Raw genomic sequence first — 21,067 nt, 5'->3', positions numbered from 1 at the left:
TTAATAAAGGTAATTCAGGGATGAAAAACTTGTGGCCCTCCAGATGTTGCTGAACTGCAACTCCCAGCTGCCCCAATTAGCACAGCCAATGGCAAGGAATAATGGGAATTGCAATCCAACATCCAGAGAGCCACAAGTTGCCCATCCCTCCTTTACTTGAAGCATTTATTTATTTATTTATTACATTTATATCCCGCCTTTTTTCCTCCTCAAGGAACCCGAGGTGGCATAGTAATCCTCCTCCTCCATTTTATCCTCACAACAACCCTTTGAGGTGGATTGGGCGGAGAGTCTGTGACTGGCCCAACGTCACCCAGTGAGCTTCCATGGCCAAGTGGGGACTAGAACCTGGAACTCCCGACTCCCAGTCCAACACTCTAGCCACTACACCACACTGGCTCTCAATACATACCTGTGGTGTCTCATACTTTTTCTGTCACTGTAGAAAATATTGCAATGGCTAGGCTAAAACTATTTGATGATCACTGTCATCTTCCTAGAGTTCTAGTTATTCATGGGGAGACCCAGTAATTAATGTGAAATTAATTAAGCTAAACAATGGGTCATTTCACTGAATCACTCCCTTTCTATTGCAGAACACATTTTTCCTCATTTTGAATGTAAAAGCTTGCTCTCTAGGGTGCCAGTAAGTTTATTTACTTGGTGACTAGTTTACTCTGCAGCTTCAGCCACAGATCTTGTTGGACAAAATGCTTGAGAGCAACATGCTAGAGAGGGACATATTGCTAGTACAGCCTTCTGCATTTCCCTTAAAGCCTCCATTTTTGTTGGCTGAGGCTCAAGAACTTGAGCACACAAGTTTAGCACACAAATGGCACACATTTTTTAAAATTATGTTTATTTTAGTAATTGATGTATATATACAAATTGATAACCTAAACAGTAAACAAATGTTAGACAGCATAGTCTGGTTGTATTATTTTAAATGTTACTCAAATTTATTTACATTGTTTTTAAAATATTTATGTCTTTGGTTAGGTAACCAAGGCTAAAATCCTAAACACACTTATCTCTGAGTAAACCTCTACAGGACTGCACTGTAAGCCAGCTTGCCGCCCTAAGTACTCTACTGCCCTCAAGCCTAAGCACCTCATGTGTAAGAATTGAGCCTTAAAGGGTTAATTTCTTCCCCAACATCATGACGTTTCCAACCCTAGAAATCTGATGGATGCATTAGCTTTTAAAAACATAATCTTGTGTTATGATTTATTGCTGATAGACCTGTGGGCTTTTTGTCTTCAAGCGCATATAAAAATCTCATTACGTCACTCCAGTTTATTTGAACAGTCAGATCCTGCTGTATTACCCCCAACCACAAAAATATAACAAGCTGAGAATAACAAAGGGAAAGAAAAAAATGCCAGAGGTTGCAAGAGGAGAGGACTGAGTCATTCTGCAGGTTTTTAAAGATTTATATCTCTGCAGTAGCTCATTGGCTGCTTTGTATAACAGGAAATCATGTCACGATCAGCTGAGTATACAAGAGAAGCAAAGGGGCCAATGGTTCAGCGTATTTTCACCATGGAAAAAAGAATTCAGTATTACTGTCTGAGGCCTCAGCCTCAAAATATTGATGAATGAAAATACCTCCCCTTCACTGGAGATTCCAGCCAAATAGAAGCTTCCCATTTCACAATCATGTTATTGCTCTTGCTAGTCTTACACAGAGATGAATGTGTATTGTTTCTGAAGTCAGTATCAGAGTTCTCCATAAATGTACAATGTTGTCAAGTGGTGGTGCGGCAGTAGACCCAGCTGAAGAGAAATGTATACATGAAAGGATATAATGGGATGATGGAGTATTGGCAAGGAGATGTGTGCACATACCAAATAAATATCCTGCACTTGACCGAAGATGTGATCATGGATCCAGGATGTATTTATGGTATTTCTGACAGAGATTAATTTCACTCAACAAATAATTGACAAGGCAACATTTGGAATGAGTTCTAGATTTTTTTGCTGCAGAACAAAATGAAGGAACAAGAGAAACAACAAAGGAATGTGCTTCTTCTGTAGTGTGTGTGCACAGTATGATTTATTTAATCAATTTAGGTTTATCATCTTTTGTTTTCTAGGTAATTTATTGGGTGAACATGTTCACTTATAGGTGATCCTTTAGGTTCCCCCATAGTTCTTAATTTTTAAGGATTAGAGCATTCTCAAGATTTGGCTAGTTATTCCAAATCAGTTTTAAATTCAGATTCCTTTTCAGAAGACAACGCCCAAGGAGCCTTACTAGTCTATTCTGTGGGACACATGGAACAAACTGGATGCTGAGAGATGTACACATACAATCTGAAACCTCCTTTGTAGCGTACCTTGACTGCTGCTGCTCCTAGACACCCTCTTCCACTACTTTAATGACACAGGATATGAAAAGGTTATTATGGCTAAGATTAATTACTGAAAGAACTCCCAGCACAAGAACAAAAGAGCAGCCCTGCTGGATCAGACCAAAGGTCCATGTAGCCTAACATCTTCTTTCTAACAGTAGCCAGCCAGACACCTCCAGATGGCCCAAAAACAGAGAATGGAAGCAGCAACTATTCCCCACTGTTTGCCCACCAGCAACTGGTACTCATAGACATTAACCTGGTACGCGTGTCGTGCATGAACAGGAGAGAGCGCATGTGCTGACTGCAGCGCACCTGCCTCTTCTGCTTTTACTGCACAACCCACAATTGGCTTTGTAAGCTACTGAGTGTGATGTTTGAACCATAACTGCTGGTTTCTTTAGAGGCTAAACCATGCAGTGGTTAACCCATGGTTTGTTATTGGGTTAACTACTGGGTGGTTTAGCCCCTAAACCCAGCAGTCCGGATTAAGACATCACATTTAGCAACCTACGAAGGAGCCAATTGTGGGTTGCTGAGTAAAAGTGGAAGAGGCAGGCACATTGTGGGCAGCACGCCTGCTCTCTCCCACTTGTACACAACAAATCCATCCATTTTTAAACCATTAGGTTGTCATTATGTCCACTTGGCAATCAATGACAATTAATTTTGCTAAGCTGTCCTTTAAAGCCATCTACATCAGTAGTCATCATCACATCTTGTAGCAGTGAATTCCTTAAGTTAATTGGCCTTAGAGACCTTACAGTCTGGTTGATCAGGTTGGCAGGTTCTTGGGACAGAGCCTTTTCAGTGGTGGCCCCACACCTGTGGAATTCCCTCCCCTAATAACTCTAATTCCCCTTCTCTCATGTGGCTTTTAAGCATTCCCTGAAGGCTTTTTTTTTTAATTCATTCCACCAAGCTTTTTATTAACCTTATTGCTGGTCTCCTATATATATATTTTACTCCGATGTTGTTTATATATTATGTATTTTATTTAACATTTGTGTTGTAAGCTGCCTTCTGAGGGTTTGCCCTAAAAGGTGGGGTAGCAATAAATTAAACAAATATATCTAATTTTTCATTTTGTGGCACCTTCACCTAGCTCAGAGAAAGATCCTTTTGGAGCTCACACAATCTGCTTGTGTCTCCCCTATCCTAAATCATTTGGGGTTAACCAAAAACCTGGGCCATTGCACTGCTCACCACTGACTTCAGATCAGTTACGGATAAGCTGAATAGCAACAGCATAAATACAGATCCTCAGGTGACCCCACTGCTTGTTTCTTTCCATTTTGAAAACTATCAATTCATTCCTATCCTCCATTTCCTGTTCTTTAATCAGTTATCAGTTATGAGACGTGTCTTCTTATGCCATGAGTGCTAAGTCTGCTCAACAGTCTTTGGTGAGGGATGTTGCCAAACAAAAATAAAAAATAGGAGTCCAAGTATATGTAATGTGTATCATTAGACTTCTACCTACCTACATGTTTGTTGATAGTCTACAAGAACTCTGAAAGTTGGGAAGGCAGGACTGGCTTTTACAGAACCCATGCTGATGCTTCCTCACAGAGGCGTGTTCTTTTCTTTCGTCATGCTGGAGAGGGTTCAAAGGAGGGCAACAAAGATGATCAGGGGACTGGAAACAAAGCCCTATGAAGAGAGACTGAAAGAACTGGGCATGTTTAGCCTTGAGAAGAGAAGACTGAGGGGAGATATGATAGCACTCTTCAAGTACTTGAAAGGTTGTCACAGAGAAGAAGGCCAGGATCTCTTCTTGATCATCCCAGAGTGCAGGACACGGAATAATGGGCTCAAGTTACAGGAAGCCAGATTCCGGCTGAACATCAGGAAAAACTTCCTGAGTGTCAGAGCAATACGGCAATGGAACCAATTACCTGGGGAGGTGGTGGGCTCTCCCACACTGGAGGCCTTTAAGACGAGGCTGGACAGCCATTTGTCAGGGATGCTCTGACTTGGATTCCTGCATTGAGCAGGGGGTTGGACTCGATGGCCTTGTAGGCCCCTTCCAACCCTACTATTCTATGATTCTATGATTCTATGCTTTCTGCCAATTTTTCTGGGACAAAGTTTCTCCCATGAACCCTTTTACAAATTAGTGTTACATTAGTTACATTCCAGTCAATCTCTGGTAAAGAGGCTGACTTTTGTAACAAATTTCACATTTTTGTTAGAAAAAAATGTTTGAGTCCTTCAAGAATTCACAATTGCATGCAAAATGGAGCCAGTAGTTAGTTGGTAATTTGTCAGATAACCCACCATTTTCTATGCTGAAGTCCAATGCAAATAATTCATTTAACTTGTCCATAATCTCCCTGTAATCTTTCAGTCATACCTCTGCTGTTCAGTGATCCAAGTGCCTCCCTGGCTGCTTTCTTGTATGTGCTATATTAAAAAAATGTTTTAATGCCTTTAGCAATAAGATCCTCAATTTTTTTCTTGCCTTATTGTCCTTACATCTGCTGTTCCGGACTTAGTATGACTTTTTATTTTTTTCATTTGGGAAGACTTTCTTTTGAAAAGGACTTTTAATACTTACAATATTTAATCTCTTAACATAGTACACAGAAATATTTACAAAAAACATTTTTGTTCCTTTTGACTGACTTTTATAGAAATCTTGAAAATAAATTGGATGTTTTAAATATAAATAGGTAAATATTTAGTAATACCCACCCTCCCAAAAAAATTATTGTAGCAAACTTGATTTTATAAAGGCATTATTTTCACAATCAAAAAGCAAAAGCAAAAGGGTCGGTTTAAAAGCTAGCATTTCAGAAGCTAGCAGAACCATTTTCAAAAGCTAGAATTTCAGACATATCTCTAGTGCCTTTAAGCCCATGGAATGGCAGTTCTACAACAGGCCAGATATCGAAGTGTAAGATTGCTATGAACTAAGGTTAGCAAAGCCTTCAGCACACGCATAGAAACTGTATCAGTAATGTCTTCTACCTATCACTCTGATTGCAACAGCTTCAAGCTGCTGCCTGGATTAAGTCATTTACAGCTAGGTTCCATGAAATCCTTGAAATAAGACCATAGCTGTGGTTGTGTTATACAAAATATAGAAAATGAAATCCTTGTGTTGCTACTATGTTGCTCACATACTACTACTATATTGTTCACATGTGTTGTTGTTACTGACTAAAGCAAATATGCTTGGAAGGGGACATAGGCCCAGACATTTTCCACCAAGGCTCCAAAGCGGCAGCTAGAAAAATAAATAGCAGAGTATAGTGAAACATCTGTGAGAAGGGGAGATTACGACAGAGGTTGTGAGGTTGAAGTACAAATGTGATAGGGATTGCAAATCAGAAGAAGTAGTAAGCTCGGGGAGAAGTAGCAGGGTCCTGAGGAAGAGTTCTGAAGGGTATTTGTCATCCATCTGATGGACTATCCTACAACAAAGTCCGGCCACTGATTTCAATAGGAATATAATCAGGTGACTTCCGAAAGGACCTCAGAGGCACCCCTACAGCAATTGTACAATCTTCTGTCACATCCACACTGGGTGAAGAATAATCTGTTTTATAGTTAACATGTATCCAATTCCTTTTGCAGTTTCACTAACTGGATAGGACTTTACTGATTTTAATGCTATTCCTCAATTAAGACATGAAATATAATGCTTGCAATTTTAAAAAGGTGGTTATCTTCCACTTTGTCTAGAGACACACCTGTAATATTTTATCTATTATTTCTAAATCAATTCAACTAGTATACAATCAAATGTCTCTAAGACGAATACATGTCTTTTCTAATATGACATGCACTACACACTGGAGATCATCCCTGAGAACACCACTGTAACTGTATATTTAAGATATTTCAGATAAATACTTTTATCATGCTCAAATCTTGGGAGTAAGTTGTGAATACTGAAAGATAAATACAGCATTTAAAATGAATCCAGTCACCTTGATAGGTTTGCTCTTCCTTGAGCTAGCTAGGCGCTGATGACATAAGAGCACTGTATTTATAGCTGTACTTATTGGCACAGAAGTTCTTTTTCTTACTGGTTTAAGTCAAGTCCTAACTTACTATGTAGAGCAAACAGCGGTGCATTTGTTTAATTCCTTCCTATAAGATGGCCTTCTCCGGTGCATTTCAGGATTGAGAATGATTTGTTCCTTCTGAGACCTTCAACTGATGATATTTAACAAATCCTTGAAAGACTGGAATCTCTGCTAAGAATGAGGCCATAGTGAAGTACAAGTAAGCCATCCTAGAAAGAAGAAAAGAAATCACACTTGTAAATAATTCAATGCAATCAGCAAATAGAGAAGAAGTGAAGGTTTGGCACAGCTAAGTTTCCTTATACTAGCCTTTCCCAACTTGAGACCCTCCAGATGTGTTGGACTACAACTCCCAGCATCCCCCACCCAGCCTTCCAATGAAAAGCTGTTCTTGGCCGTGAAGCGTAAAACACAGGATCACCCAGACTGGTCATTCAGCAGGGGAGGAGAAAGGCAAGCTCACCTAATAACGAAGCCCGCTTGTAATTCCTCCCTGGGTAGTTCCAGTTAGTGATGGCACTAAAATGTTTGAAGAGTCCATTATATTATATTGTTTCTGCTATATACCTGGGGCTGTACAATCCAATACCCCCTTCAAGAAGAGACTAAGAGCCAAGATGCACACCCCATTGCTGAACTGTACCACTTCAGATGGCACCCACTTCATCTTTTGACTCAGCTTTTTCACATACCTAGGCATATTGCAGAGATTGCCCAAAGTCCAACCCTCCTTTCAGGAAGTTTGAGGAACACTTTGAAATGTGTTTGTTGCAGCTAAACAAATGCTTCTCTCAGCTAAACCTGTGTAGTGTTAATGGCAGATGGGTCATCCTAAACACCTGTTTACTGGGAAACCCTGACTTCCTGCAGATCTCCATTGTGTGTATAGTGCATGCATTGTTGGGCAAGGGGAAATACACAGAGAGCGATACAGGTCTGGCAGCAAGGGAATTACTTGTTCCTTCCCTACAAACAGGCTTCAATTCTAGCTTCCAGGACAAAGCATTAAAAAAAGAAAATTTCCCTGAAACAAAATACTGGAGTCTAGCAGAATAAAGAATATATGATACAGGGAGCATTGTTTAGGCAGTGTTACGTAGGGTTGGCTCACACTTGTGATCCCATGTAAAAGCCTCAAGAGTTCACAGCACCATGCTTATATGGAGGCATAATTTCTGTGAACTTTATTGAGCCACTGTGATCACCCAAATCACAACACCCTCATATACAGCCCAAGCATGGAAGTACTGATTCACACAAATGGTGCCTTCACATAGCTTCAGCCTGACCACAAGTATGCCAGTAGCCTCACACTTTCCTGAGCAGCTTGCATGGAAACTGCTAGTAGATGTAAAAGGGAACATAGTGATTGTGTCTCCATCTGACATATACTGTATTTTGATAATGGAGATCTGGTGGTTGGAAAAGATCTACAACCTAACAAAATATCAGCTAAGAACAAAAATAAAGTAAACTTACTGGTGTTTTAACACCACTCTCTGGTGACTGCCAATTTCACTTCATATTGACACTTGATCTAGGATGCACAGTTAGCACTTGTGCACCAATGTGCGAAAGGAACATATCAGGAGTGTTCCAATATGGATAGGCTGACCATATTTCCTTGAGACAAAAACGGGATATTGGGATGACAAAAACGGGATGGATCAAACTGAATGTAGGGCACAAAGAATCTCTATGGGCAGAATGATGGTGGAAATAACAGTAAGACTCACCCTCCTGGCTCCCACATGCTGAATGGGGCTTAGCGACCGCCTCTTGAATTCCCCGCCACTGCAGACAAGCAAGGGGGCAGTGTCTGATCGTCGCTAGCTCAAGAAGCCTGGCCCTGACTGGATAAAGTAAATGGAACTTCCTCTTTCGTCACACTAGTAGTTTTACTGCACGCATTGATTAGCATAGAGCCTTATGATAAACACATTCAGCTTTTCCAAAAAAACGGGACAAAATTGACATTTATATTAAAACGACGGGATGGACAGGAAATATGAAAAAATGGTACTGTCCCGTTTAAAATGGTACGTATGGTCAGCCTAAATATGGAACAAGATGCTTTAACAAAATGGTGTTGAGTTGATGAAAGTAGCCACCAGATTACGCTATATTTCATTATAAAAATGTTCTTAGTATGTATGATTTGTACAACTACAGTGATGAAATTTTTGCATTCCTGCTCTGAACAAGCAAAGTCAATCTGTGTATGAAAAGAGGTTTCTACATTCAAGATTGTTGCTCTAAATGTGACCAAAGTACACAAAATAATGCTGCCAGGGAGTGGGGGCGGGGGATTACACCCTGCACCTGCTAGGTGCACAGTACTCTTGCACTGCAATACACACGATCAGCACTGTCAGTTCTGATTCCAGATCCATACCCTCCCCATCCTGCGCTAACAAGCTATCAGGGCAGCTAAAGAAGATGGTGCCAACCATTCAGCTCTCCATAGGAATCCTGCCTAGAGAGCTATGTGAGTTCCCTGTTGTGTGGGCTCTTTTTCCTTTCCTTTTTGGTTCTGCTCCAAAATGGTGCTTGTGATGCGCATAAGGAGACTGTGTGAAGGGAAGCCTGGAGACCGGCAGTAGCAGCCTTGTTGCAGACTATGATATCACAGCTGATGGGTTGGGATCATTGTCTTCCATGTTGTGTGTGTGTAATAATAAAGAAGCTTGTGCCGGGGGCATGTTCCTTTTGTTGTAAGTTCACTGGCTCCCTCAAGCATGTGGGTGTTGTTGGCACAGTCCCTGATAAGTTGCCACTGACAGTATTTCCAGGGATGCTATCTGTGGATGTGTCTGCCATTTTTACACCATTTCTGTATTTTCTGGTTTTGTGTTTTTCTGCTCCACTCCCAGACTGAGCATGTATAGGATGCAGCTGCCATTCTCCATATAAGATTGCTCAGTTAGAGCACTTTTTTTTCCAACAGGCAATTAATAAGCATGTACGTAGCCTAGTATATTCAGGTTCTTATTGAATGTAGAATGACATCTATTAGTGCATGTTAGAAAATGGTGAATGATACATTTACTTGATATTTGTCAATTTATTTACAACAGAGGTGGACAGACTTCAGGCTTTTGAGATCTACTTTATTTTTACTGGAACCTCAAGCTCCACCAGAGCCTGATGCAGAAGATATACAGTTAGAATGAATGAACTTGGGTTCTAGAACTGAACAGAGCTCACAGTCCTTCTACACAACAATCCATTCATGGTTACTCCACCACCAAAGCTTTCTTCATTTTAGCAGTATAATTTAGAGTAGGAGAAGAGTTGTTTTGTTATTGCTATTGTTGAACAATTGTTGAACAATCTAAAATCCTCACCATCACAGCCTAGCTTCTCTAACACATTCTATTATATAAATACATGCAGAACAGCCAGCTACCGATGTGTGAAAACACTGCTAGAAAATGCTGATCTGGGGTCAGCAACATGGCACTCACAGCACCTCCAGACACCTCCCAAGGCATCTGCCAAAGTCCCCTGCACCTCTAATGTCCGTTTGTTTTAAAATTTTACATATAACATTAAAAAATTATCTTGGGCAGCTGGAAAGCAGAGCACTGGCCTCCAGCAGCGCTGCCACCCTCTTCCTTTCCTTTACCCTGAATGACTATAGGCTCCACATTGCACAGCCAACTAGCTAAAACTATTTTTTTAAGGATAAAGGAAAGGGTTCCTTGCCACTGACTGGTAAGCCTGGGGGGCGGGGGCAGAGAAACAGCAACTGGGGTGTGTGTTTTGCCTGTGTGTGTGTGTGTGTGTGTGTGTTTGGAAAGCAGAGCACTAGCCTCTAGCAGGGCCACCCTCTTACTAACCTTGCCTAATTGGGGGGCGGGAGGGGGGAATTGTAAGGCCATTACTAGTTAATATGCTGTGAGATGATGGAATGAAATATTTAACATTAAATTATACAAAGTCTCTTACTATGTATTTGCTTGGGGGAGTAGTTTTGTCTGTGTGTTGCTTGCTGGGGTACTGTTCTCTCAGCATCACCAATTTTCCTTCCATGAAATGTGTATTTTGTAGTGCTTCATTGGGACAAATATGTTGTTTGATATTTGGAGCTCAAACCCAACCTCTGTCTTATCCCAGTTTCTTGGGCAAATAACTTATCTTTGAGCATCATCAGTCTGCCTTCTTAGTTTTCATTTTGGGAAATTGGTATTTTGTTGCACTATGTCAGGGGTAGGCAAGCACTTTTTTACCCTCCCCCGACCAAGCTGGTGGGACAGATGATGTCAAGGGGATGGGGCCGCCATCCTGACCCCACTCAGTGACATCATCTGCCCCACACCAACTCCACCCACCCCCGGTGCCTCTCTCAGCATGAAGAAAAGGACTCAGCAAGAATTCCTGATTGGGAGGCTGTGTAGCACACAGAGGAATCTCCTTGTATCTTTGACCACAGATCAGAGATTCCTTTCCCACGCCTCCTCCCCAAGTCTCCAGCCTAGGGGGTGAGGTTTGGGGAGGGCAGGGCCTGGGGAGGGTGCCCAATCCTCTGCAGGCCAGATTGGGCACCTTCATGGGCCAGATACATGGTTTGGTACTTAGGATTCAAACCCAAACACTGCATTGTATTCAGTTTCTTGGTGAAGTTATTTGTCTTTTATTACCAGGCAGGCCCCCAGGGCAACCATGTTGTGGTGATGCCTACAACAATGTGCTTGCAGGTTCCAATGTGCCCGCAGGTTCCAAAAGGTTGGGGACCCCGATCGTTGATGGTACTCAGCCTTTTGAAATAAAAGGCATTCTTATTAAAACCTCACCTTCTCTTCCAGCTTTGGCACTAACTTACCTGCACTGCACTCTCTCCTAGAGCTCTTCGGATTTCCCTTAGAGTCTGATAGTGTTCCAGCAGGTGATCACCACATATTATGTCTACCTAAAAATAACATTTTAAACAAAATCAAAGGTGTATCCTTTTTAACATTTCAATTTTTTTCACATTCTGTGTCCACAATTGATCCCCACCCCTCCACTCTGAGTTTCCTTACCAGAGTTATTTTCCAGGACCTCAAAACTGCTCCTTAAAGTCCTCTAGCTTCAAAAAGCAATTTGAGGATTTGGAAAGATAGCACTTCAAATGGAAATTTATGCCCATTTATCAAGAACTTGTAGCCTATGGCAGCTATTAAGTAACAAGCAGCTATAAACATAGCAAGCATACTCCTGAACAGAATAAGCTAATTTGAAGACATCTCGTAAACACACGCACAAACATATACAAAAAAGCTTCATAAAACCTGTTTCTTTTCAATGAACGTTACTTGTACACCCCTTTTATCTGACTTTTCGATGCTGATTATAAATATTGTCTTCTATATTTGCAGTGATGCACTTCATTAAAAAAATTAAATCATTTTATAACTGCCAGTGCATGGGCAAACAAATACCTTGAAAACTTAATGTTCATAGCAAATATCCTTTCAGAACAGGTGGGGTTACATTTGTTAACATGAGCAGCTGTCTTAGTCAAAGCATCGTTTTAATTAAATAATACAGGGGCTCTGGAGTGCCAGTTCCCTATGGGATGCTATATTCATGCTATTTGCAATCTTTATCTCATCTGGCACTAACAGGTCCCTGATTACTGGCAACTCTCTGAATGTCTCTGAACACTCCATTCATGCAAGCACTACATGCAGCTATTGCATGACATTGTTTAATTCATCCACACAGTAATTTCCAATGATGCAACCGAAACAAAAGCAGGATTAACCATTTGTGATCATGTCCTTTACTATAGCAAAACTGTGATACCTGCAACTTGTTTAGTACATAGATTAGCTGAGTTCAAACTTGCTAGTGTCAGGAAATCATTGCTATGTTGAACCACCTGCTATAGAATTCTCCATCACCCACAAAACCCTTGTGTACTACAGAGGACTTAGCAGTTGGTGTGTGTAGGCAAACTTGATTTTATAAAGGCATTATTCTCACAATCAAAAAGCAAAAGCAAAAGGGTCGGTTTAAAAGCTAGCATTTCTGAAGCTAGCAGAACCATTTTCAAAAGCTAGAATTTCAGACATATCTCTAGTGCCTTTAAGCCCATGGAGTGGCAGTTCTACAACAGGCCAGAGTATCGAAGTGTAAGATTGCCATGAACTAAAGTTAGCAAAGCCTTCAGGACAGGCATAGAAACTGTATCAGTAATGTGTCTTCTACCTATCACTCTGATTGCAACAGCCTCAAGCTGCTGCCTGGATTAAGTCATTTACAGCTAGGTTCCATGAAATCCTTGAAATAAGACCATAGCTGTGGTTGTGTTATACAAAATATAAAAAATGAAATCCTTGTGTTACTACTATGTTGCTCACATATTATATTGTTCACATGTGTTGTTGTTACTGACTAGAAAACACAGGGCATTGTTTAAAGCAAATATGCTTGGAAGGGGACACAGGCCCAGACATTTTCCACCAAGGCTCCAAAGTGGCAGCTAGAGAAATAAATAGCAGAGTATAGTGAAACATCTGTGAGAAGGGGAGATTACGACAGAGGTTGAAGTACAAATGCGATAGGGATTGCAAATCAGAAGAAGTAGTAAGCTCGGGGAGAAGTAGCAGGGTCCTGAGGAAGGGTTCTGAAGGGTATTTGTCATCCATCTGATGGACTATCCTACAACAAAGTCCGGCCACTGATTTCAATAGGAATATAATCAGGTGACTTCCAAAAGGACCTCAGGGGCACCCCTACAGCAATTGCACAATCTTCTGTCACATCCACACTGGGTGGAGAATAATCCGTTTTGTAGGCCGGTCCACATGTCACAATAAGCCACCCTGAAAATAAGCCATGGTGAGTTGGTTGTTCACTCACTAACCCGTGTTACTCCTGACAGAAAATTGGGCGCTCTGCAGCTTGCCATGGCTTGTTTCCCCCTTGATCCTCCAGCCCGCTCCTGCATTTATCGCAGTATCCTTTGCAGCACAACCCCTCTCTTATCCTCATCCCTACAGAGAAAACTTTTCCAGCTTCCCGCCCAGCTCCAATTGCTACCTTTTTTCAGAATTTTTTTTTCCATTTGCAACCTTTTTTTCCTGGTGCTTCAGAAGAACACAGATGGGTTCTTTTTTATTTTAATGTTTCTGTCATTTGCAAGTGTGCACATTTGCCTGTACACTATTTACTTTTTTCAGCAGTACAGATCAATATCCCCTCTGTGCTTGTTGAAATCCCACTTATCAATTTCATCCTCTCACTGTACTAAGGCTTGAACTGACACTTGTCAGTTTCCCCACCACCACTTCAGCACTTCCTTTGACCCTGAACTCTGAAGGTGGGATGGCGCTATTGGGGTGGACAGGTGTAATTACTCCAGGAGTATGGGTTTACTTACTGCAAAAATGGGTTGGGATTTTTATATTTTATTTTTCTGTTGTTTGCAATTGCACACTTGTGAATGACAGAAAAATAAAATAACTTGACTGGGTTCGGACGTCACGATAGCCCAAGATGGGTTAATTAAGCTACGATGGCTTAATCAACCCATTCTGGGTTATTGTGTCATCTGGTGGCAGTTTTTTGCCTGAACCCAGCTGGTTAGCCTCTCCCAGCCATTTCTCATAAACCAGGATGATCAAGGATTGAGCGCTGAAGTGACTGGCCAAACTTGGTCTGCAAAAGCTGAAACTCGCCCAAACAACCCAGTGGTTAATCCAACAACAAACCATGGGTTAACAGCTGGGTTGTTTAGCCCCTAAACAACCCAACAGTCAGGGTTCAAACAAGATGCTCACAACCTCTGATTGGGCTGATCGGAGGTTGCTTATAGTAAGTGGAAGTGGCTTTCCAGGGTTTCAGGCAGGATTCTTTCCTATCCCTACCTGAAGATACCAGGGGTTGAACCTGGGACCTTTTCCATGCAAAGTGGTAGAGGAGCCATAGCTCTACCACTGAGCTACAGCCATTACCTTATCTTATGCAGGTTAGGGTTGGGTGTTCGACCAGGGTCAAATCATGACTGGCGGATCTTTTCCCATTTATTGACCTGAAGTTTAGCAGCAGCCAACCTTCCATGAACGCGGTTGCCAAGGCCAGAGAAGAGAAAGTGTTTTCTCTTGGCAAGCAAGAATGTTCAGGGAAGGAACTGATGACAAGCCATGCTTCTGGGTTCAGACGTTATGACAACCCACCCCCAACAACCCAACACCAAACCATAGATTCTCAGAGTGCCTTATGTGTGGTTAAGAAACCACGAAGAAGCCTCTGCACTACTTTAGGATGTCACGATAAGCCATGCTAACCTGAACAAGGCTCATGCCCCATTGTGGCTTATTGTGTCATGGGAACTCAGTCTGTGTGTGCATGCGCGCGTGCAAGTGTGTGTGCTCTAAGGCACATTCTCAACTCATGCAGGGAAACCTTTGGGCCTATCCATTATAACAAATAAACTGAGGGCATGCCTCTGAACACAAAAAAACTCCCCTGTAGTTTCAGAGATGCAGAAAAAAAGTGGCAGCAGCTGGCAAGCAATCTTTGGGGCAGAATGCCTTTTCTGATGATTTCACCATTAAACCTTTCACAAAACCTTTCTCAGAACCTAGTTTGAAAACAGCCAACTGGGTTCTTACCTATGAGTTGCCCACCTTGGACTTATCTCTAGTGCCATTCCATGAAGGATAATCATTCACTCAGAACAGCAGGAGGCAGACTATACTCAAGATATTTCTGGATACATTCAGAACTACTCTTTCTCTCCAGTCATCAGAGGATTTCTTTCAAAGCATCAAATAAAATAAGACAACAACACTGAAACTATAACTTAAATTCTGAGAATAGTCAGAAATGAACATCTCAACATATTCTTCCACTGATCAAAGGACTCCTCTCCCACCTGTAGGCCACTGAGTCATCAGCAGGTAAGTAATGTTACTGTCAGCATCATCCAACACCACTTGCCATGCCCCCTTTGAAAGTCAAGAACTTTGGGGCCCAGATAGTTTTCTCATCCATCCTTCCAATAGTCAGAAGAGGGATAGAAAGGGAAACAAAAATATTCCAGGTGAATGACTGGCTACGAAGGTGGTGCTGGCGCAAGAGATTTGGATTCTGGGACCACGGGCTATACTTCCTGGAAGATGGGCTGTTAGCAAGGGATGGGTTGCATCTCACAAAGGCTGGGAAGAATGTGTTTGGCCACAGCATGAAGAACTTCATCAGGAGGGCTTTAAACTGAATCCTACGGGGAAGGGAGATGTAAAGTTGGGGGTAACAATGGACGAGGCTCATGCACCACAACGGAGAGAACAGCTCTAATAGCACCCAATAATAGTCTTCGGAAACATATAGGAAGAAAGCCAGACTATGAAGCACATGATCTTCGATGTCTATATACTAATGCCCAGAGTATGGGAAAAAAACAGAACGAACTTGAACTCTTAATACAAGAGGGAAATTATGACTTGACAAGTGTAACTGAGACTTGGTGGGATGACTCTCATGACTGGAATACAGCAATTGAAGGATACAACTTGTTCAAAAAGAACAGGAGCAAACAGAAAGGGAGGTAGGGTTGCACTATATGTGAAAAATACATATCTCTGTACAGAAATACAGGAGGATGAGCTTGGTAGCCCCATCGAGAGCATCTGGATCAAAATAAATGGAGCAAAGAATAAAAGGAACCTACAGAAAGTAGAGGAAGGAACTAGAGGATTGGCTATCCTTGACTTGATCCTAACCAACAGAGATGACTTAGTGGATAAAGTAGCAGTTATAGGAACTCTGGGGGAAAGCGACCATATTATACTTGAGTTCTTGGTTCTAAGGGAAGCAAAAACCGACTGTAGTCAAATGCGTACGCTGGATTTTAGGAAAGCTGATTTTAATAAACTCTGAACAATGATCAGTAAGGTCCCATGGCAAGCGACTATAGCAAGAAAGGAGTCCAAGATGGGTGGGAGCTTTAAAAAAGGAAATTCTCAAGGCACAATTCCAAACAATTCCAACAAGAAGAAAAGGAGGAAGACAACAGAAGAAGCCAATGTGGCTTCACAAAAAGCTTAGAGATTACCTGAAAACAAAAAAGAACACATATAGGTAGTGGAAAGAAGGCCAAGTAACAAAGGAAGAGTACAGGCACGTAGCACAGAATTGCAGGGATGGCGTCAGGAAGGCTAAAGCTGAGAATGAGCTGAGGTTAGCGAGGGATGCTAAAAGCAACAAAAAGGCTTTCTTCAGCTACATGCATAGTAAAAGACAGAGGAAAGTAATGGTGGTTCAGCTATTAAATAAGGATGGCAAAATGATAACAGATGACAAAGAAAAGGCAGAGGTGCTCAATTCCTGCTTTGGCTCAGTCTTCTCCCAAAAGAGGGTCTATGACCCCCCTGGCAAAGGTGAAGTACAGGCTGAAGGGGCAGGATTGCAGCTTGAGATCGATAGGCATATGGTCAAGGAACAACTAATTACTTTGAATGAGTTCAAATCTCCAGGGCCAGATGAAATGCATCCTAGAGTAATAAAGGAACTGGCAGAAGAACTCTCAGAACCGCTGTCTATTCTCTTTGAGAAATCATGGAGGACGGGGGAACTGCAAGATAACTGGAGGAGGGCTAATGTTGTCCCTATCTTCAAAAAGGGCAAAAAGGAGGAACCTGGGAACTACAGACCAGTCAGTCTGACATCAATCCCTGGGAAAATTCTGGAGCAGATTATCAAGCAATCCATCTGTAAGCACCTTGAAAACAATGCAGTGATTACTCGAAGCCAACATGGATTTGTCAAGAACAAATCCTGCCGGATGAATCTGATCTCATTTTTTGATCAAGTAACCTCCCTTGTGGACTGTGGGAATGCTGTACACATAATATACCTTGACTTCAGCAAAGCTTTCGACAAAGTGCCCCATGATATCCTGATGAGCAAACTAGCTCAAAGTGGGCTAGATGAAACAACGAGCCAGTGGATCCACAGTTGGCTACAGAATCGGACTCAAAGAGTGGTTATCAATGGGATCTTCTCAAACTGGGGAGAGGTAACGAGCAGGGTACCGCAGGGCTCAGTCCTGGGCCCAGTGCTCTTCAATGTTTTTATTAATGACTTGGAGGAGGAAGTGCGGGGAATGCTGATCAAATTTGCACATAACACAAAATTGGGCGGAATAGCTAATACTTTGGAAGACAGAAACTAAATTCAAAGTGATCTGGATAGACTGGAGCGCTGGGCTGAAAACAACAGAATGACATTTAATAGGGATAAATGCCAAGTTCTGCACCTAGAAAAAAGAAACCAAAGGCACAGTTACAAGATGGGAGATACGTGGCTCAACAATACTACAAGCGAGAAGGATCTTGGAATTGTTGTCGATCACAAGCTGAATATGAGCCAACAATGTGATGTGGCTGCAAAAAAGGGCAAATGCTATTTTGAGCTGCAATAATAGAAGCATAGCTTCCAAATCCCGGGAAGTACTAGTTCCCCTCTACTCAGCACTGGTTAGGCCTCATCTCGAGTACTGTGTCCAGTTCTGGGCACCACATTTTAAGAAGGATGCAGACAAACTGGAGAGGGTTCAGAGGAGGGCAACAAAATGATCAGGGGACTGGAAACAAAGCCCTATGAGGGGAGACTGAAAGAACTGGGCATGTTTAGCCTTGAGAAGAGAAGACTGAGGGGAGAAATGATAGCGCTCTTCAAGTACTTGAAACGTTGTCACAGAGAGGAAGGCCAGGATCTTTTCTCGATCATCCCGGAGTGCAGGACACGGAATAATGGGCTCAAGTGACAGGAAGCTAGATTCTGGCTGGGCTGAACGTCAGGAAAAGCTTCCTGACTGTAAGAGCAATACGACAATGGAACCAATTACCTAGGGAGGTAGTGGGCTCTCCCACACTGGAGGCATTCAAGATGAGGCTGGACAGACATCTGTCGGGGATGCTCTGACTTGGATTCCTGCTCTGAGCAGGGGGTTGGATCCGATGGCCATGTAGGCGCCTTCCAACCCTACTATTCTATGATTCAATAGTGATTTAAAATTGCAAATTAACATCTAGTTGAAACAATAAAATGCAAATATGTACATTTTACTTGCATTCAAGAAGAGATACCACCTAGCCTGTTATCAATACACAGTCATTAAATGCCAAAAATTATGATTCGGTGGAACAAATGGGATTGGCAACAATCTTTCTTGTATCACTATATTAAACAAGTGGCTCTTGCAAACCTGCTTTTGCAAAACTGAAAAAGTAAGCCTATAAAATAGATAAAACTCAAGCTCGTTGACACTAAAAGGAAGATGTAATCAAATTACTTTGCTATAAAAAGATTCAACAGCAATTCTTGGTAGTCTTAATATAATTAAAAGATGAACATTTGCCTAGAAATATACTGAAATGAACTCCACTGTTGCCGTTGTAGATTTCAGATATTAAATGTTTCAGTGGCTTTAAATAAATGATTGCAAAGCTGGTTTCCCTTCTACCTCCTCAAAGTGCTTGGAATATTAAATGTCTAATTCTGCTGCTTCAGTGCTAAGTCCTAAAGCTTCAATACTAATTGCTGGGGGAGGATTCAGATGATGGTTACATAACCCAAGGGAGAAGAAGTACAGAAAAAACAAAAGAAATGAAATTTGTTCTCAATAGCCCTTTCTGGCAACATCTATAGCATTAGTTAGTATATCCATTAATCTCCATTGACATAAGAAAAAACATTACCCATAATGGGGTGGAGATGGGAATCCCATCAGCCAGCTGTGCTATATATCTACTTTAGACCTATAAGACTGGAACCAATCAGTGCTAAAAGCTAGTGTGGCAACCATTAATATAATTAGTTTGACCTTCTGTAGAAATAGGAAAACCATGGTATTGCTGTAAAATGGTTCCTGCTGAACTCACTAAAGCCTGTCATGGCAGAAAAAGCACCTTTTCATCAAACCATGTTAAGTACATGTCATGTTTGACTGCATGAAAAAGGTACTTCCATGACAATTCAACCCTATACATTTTTACTGAGAAATTCCACTGATTTGAATGGGGCTTAGTCCCCAGTAAGCATGCATAGGATTGTAGTCTAAATGTCAGAAGGGCATGCACACATGCAGAATGACAACTTTCAACTGAACAGTAGGAAAAATGGATGAAAATACTACATGAGGGGTACAAGTCATATAATGAGCACTAGATTTTTCTAAAGGGTTTCTGTCAAAAGCATTTTCCACTAAGAAAAGAAACACATAGAAGAGTCATTAAGTGTAAGGTGCCAGTGACCTTGAACCAAGCGGTTCTTGCATCTTACTTTCCTGACCACTGAGGCAGCATGTCTGCCCAGAGAGTTGCAGACTGAACTGTTTTACCCAAAGGCATCACTTGGATTGCATTACAAGCTCCACCAGCTGACTCAGCATCTAATTATATGACTCGGGGAAGTAATGGATCCAGCTTTATAAAGTCTTTGCCTCAGGGGTTGTACTTCAACTTGTCTCCTAGTAAGAAGATACTGGCAAACTGAACTGTTTGTCTTCCTTAGACTATATTGATTATCTCTGTGCCCCTTCTACCAGCTTAACAACTTACCAGCTAACAACTTAGCTAACAACTTACTAACAACTTACTATCAACTCCTGATTTTGGGGCTCTGATGCTCATATCACTTGGGATACGGGCTTCTCGAACAAACACTGACATTAACCTTTGCTAAAGAGAACTGATGAGTGGCCCGTTGAAAAGGTAAGTCCAACTGCATGAGTTATTTATCCAAATTAAAAACAACAAAGATAGGTGTGCTGGTCCATGATCAAAATAATAATCCAAAATCCATTTCTGAAAACAAAGGCTGATTGTAACTTTGATTTGCCTCTTGCCTTGGGTGAAACATACAAGGTTCTCAAGTCAGCATAGAACAGAAGCGCAGAGAAACATGACAGGCCTTATGTTAACAAAGATTAATTTGAAGTGGTGCACTAGGTAAAAAAGTCAGTTGAGGCCAAATTGTGAATATTACCTAGTGGTTGGAAGGGATAGAACCCTCACTGCAAAGTCCAGATACTAGGAAACTCCCCCTTTGTCTATAAATTGCTGTCATTGTGCCTTTACCATGTACCAGATACTGGTTTCTAATTATTTCCCTCAAACCCATCTTCATTTACATGCTTTCAAAGATATGCAGCTGACAAAGGAACACTTCTAAAAACTACATTAGCACTTGTAAAGCAGTGGAATAGGAAATTATTGTAATTGCCAATCCCTTCTCCCACAAATTCTCACTACAAAAGACAGGCAAAAAAACTGCTTTGAGTGCGCTGATAGTAAACATCATACAATCATAGTTATTTTGAAAGGATATTTTCATATATTATTACAACAGTATTATAAGGTCAATACCGTACCTCCAAGGATGATTTCATTTAAAAATCTGAACTGAAAAGATGAAAACTGGGTGGGGTGGGAAAATATGGTTTACTCTACATTTCCTAAAATGTATTTATTACAATTACTTACTCTTTAGTCACAAGACTCCTAGAGTGACCTACAAGATCTACAAACAACAATTCATCTGACTTGGCACCAGGCAAGCTTCACTGGGGAAAGCATACCAAAAGGCCCTACTTTCTGAAGGCAGGGCTATCTGGAGAATGGCTTCTGAGGAAAATCTTAACACAGAGACAACTTCATGCAGGAGAAGGTGGTCCTTCTC

General features: G+C 41.4%; 1 protein-coding gene across 2 annotated transcripts in view; it reads right to left on the bottom strand.

The window, feature by feature from the left end:
* Positions 1-1,156: 1,156 nt before the first annotated feature.
* Positions 1,157-21,067, bottom strand: part of PCGF6 (polycomb group ring finger 6) — a 47,908-nt gene continuing 27,997 nt past the window's right edge. Inside the window, exons 9-10 of one of the 2 annotated variants that reach the window (XM_084846423.1) lie at positions 11,220-11,306; positions 1,157-6,603 (exon numbers count right to left, since the gene is read on the bottom strand). In XM_084846423.1, coding sequence (XP_084702549.1) covers positions 6,535-6,603; positions 11,220-11,306 — 156 coding nt within the window. In that variant the 3' untranslated portion in view covers positions 1,157-6,534. Of the gene's footprint in view, positions 6,604-11,219; positions 11,307-21,067 lie in introns of those variants that run through there. The other variant, XM_084846425.1, reaches the window with a different exon arrangement.

The sequence above is a fragment of the Heloderma suspectum genome, chromosome 3 (genome assembly GCF_057233095.1).
Source record: "Heloderma suspectum isolate Gila_16-S chromosome 3, 16-S_ref, whole genome shotgun sequence".
Lineage (NCBI taxonomy): Eukaryota > Metazoa > Chordata > Lepidosauria > Squamata > Helodermatidae > Heloderma > Heloderma suspectum.
The sequence above is the reverse complement of the archived record's forward strand: the minus strand, read 5'-3'. Positions and strand labels throughout refer to the sequence as shown.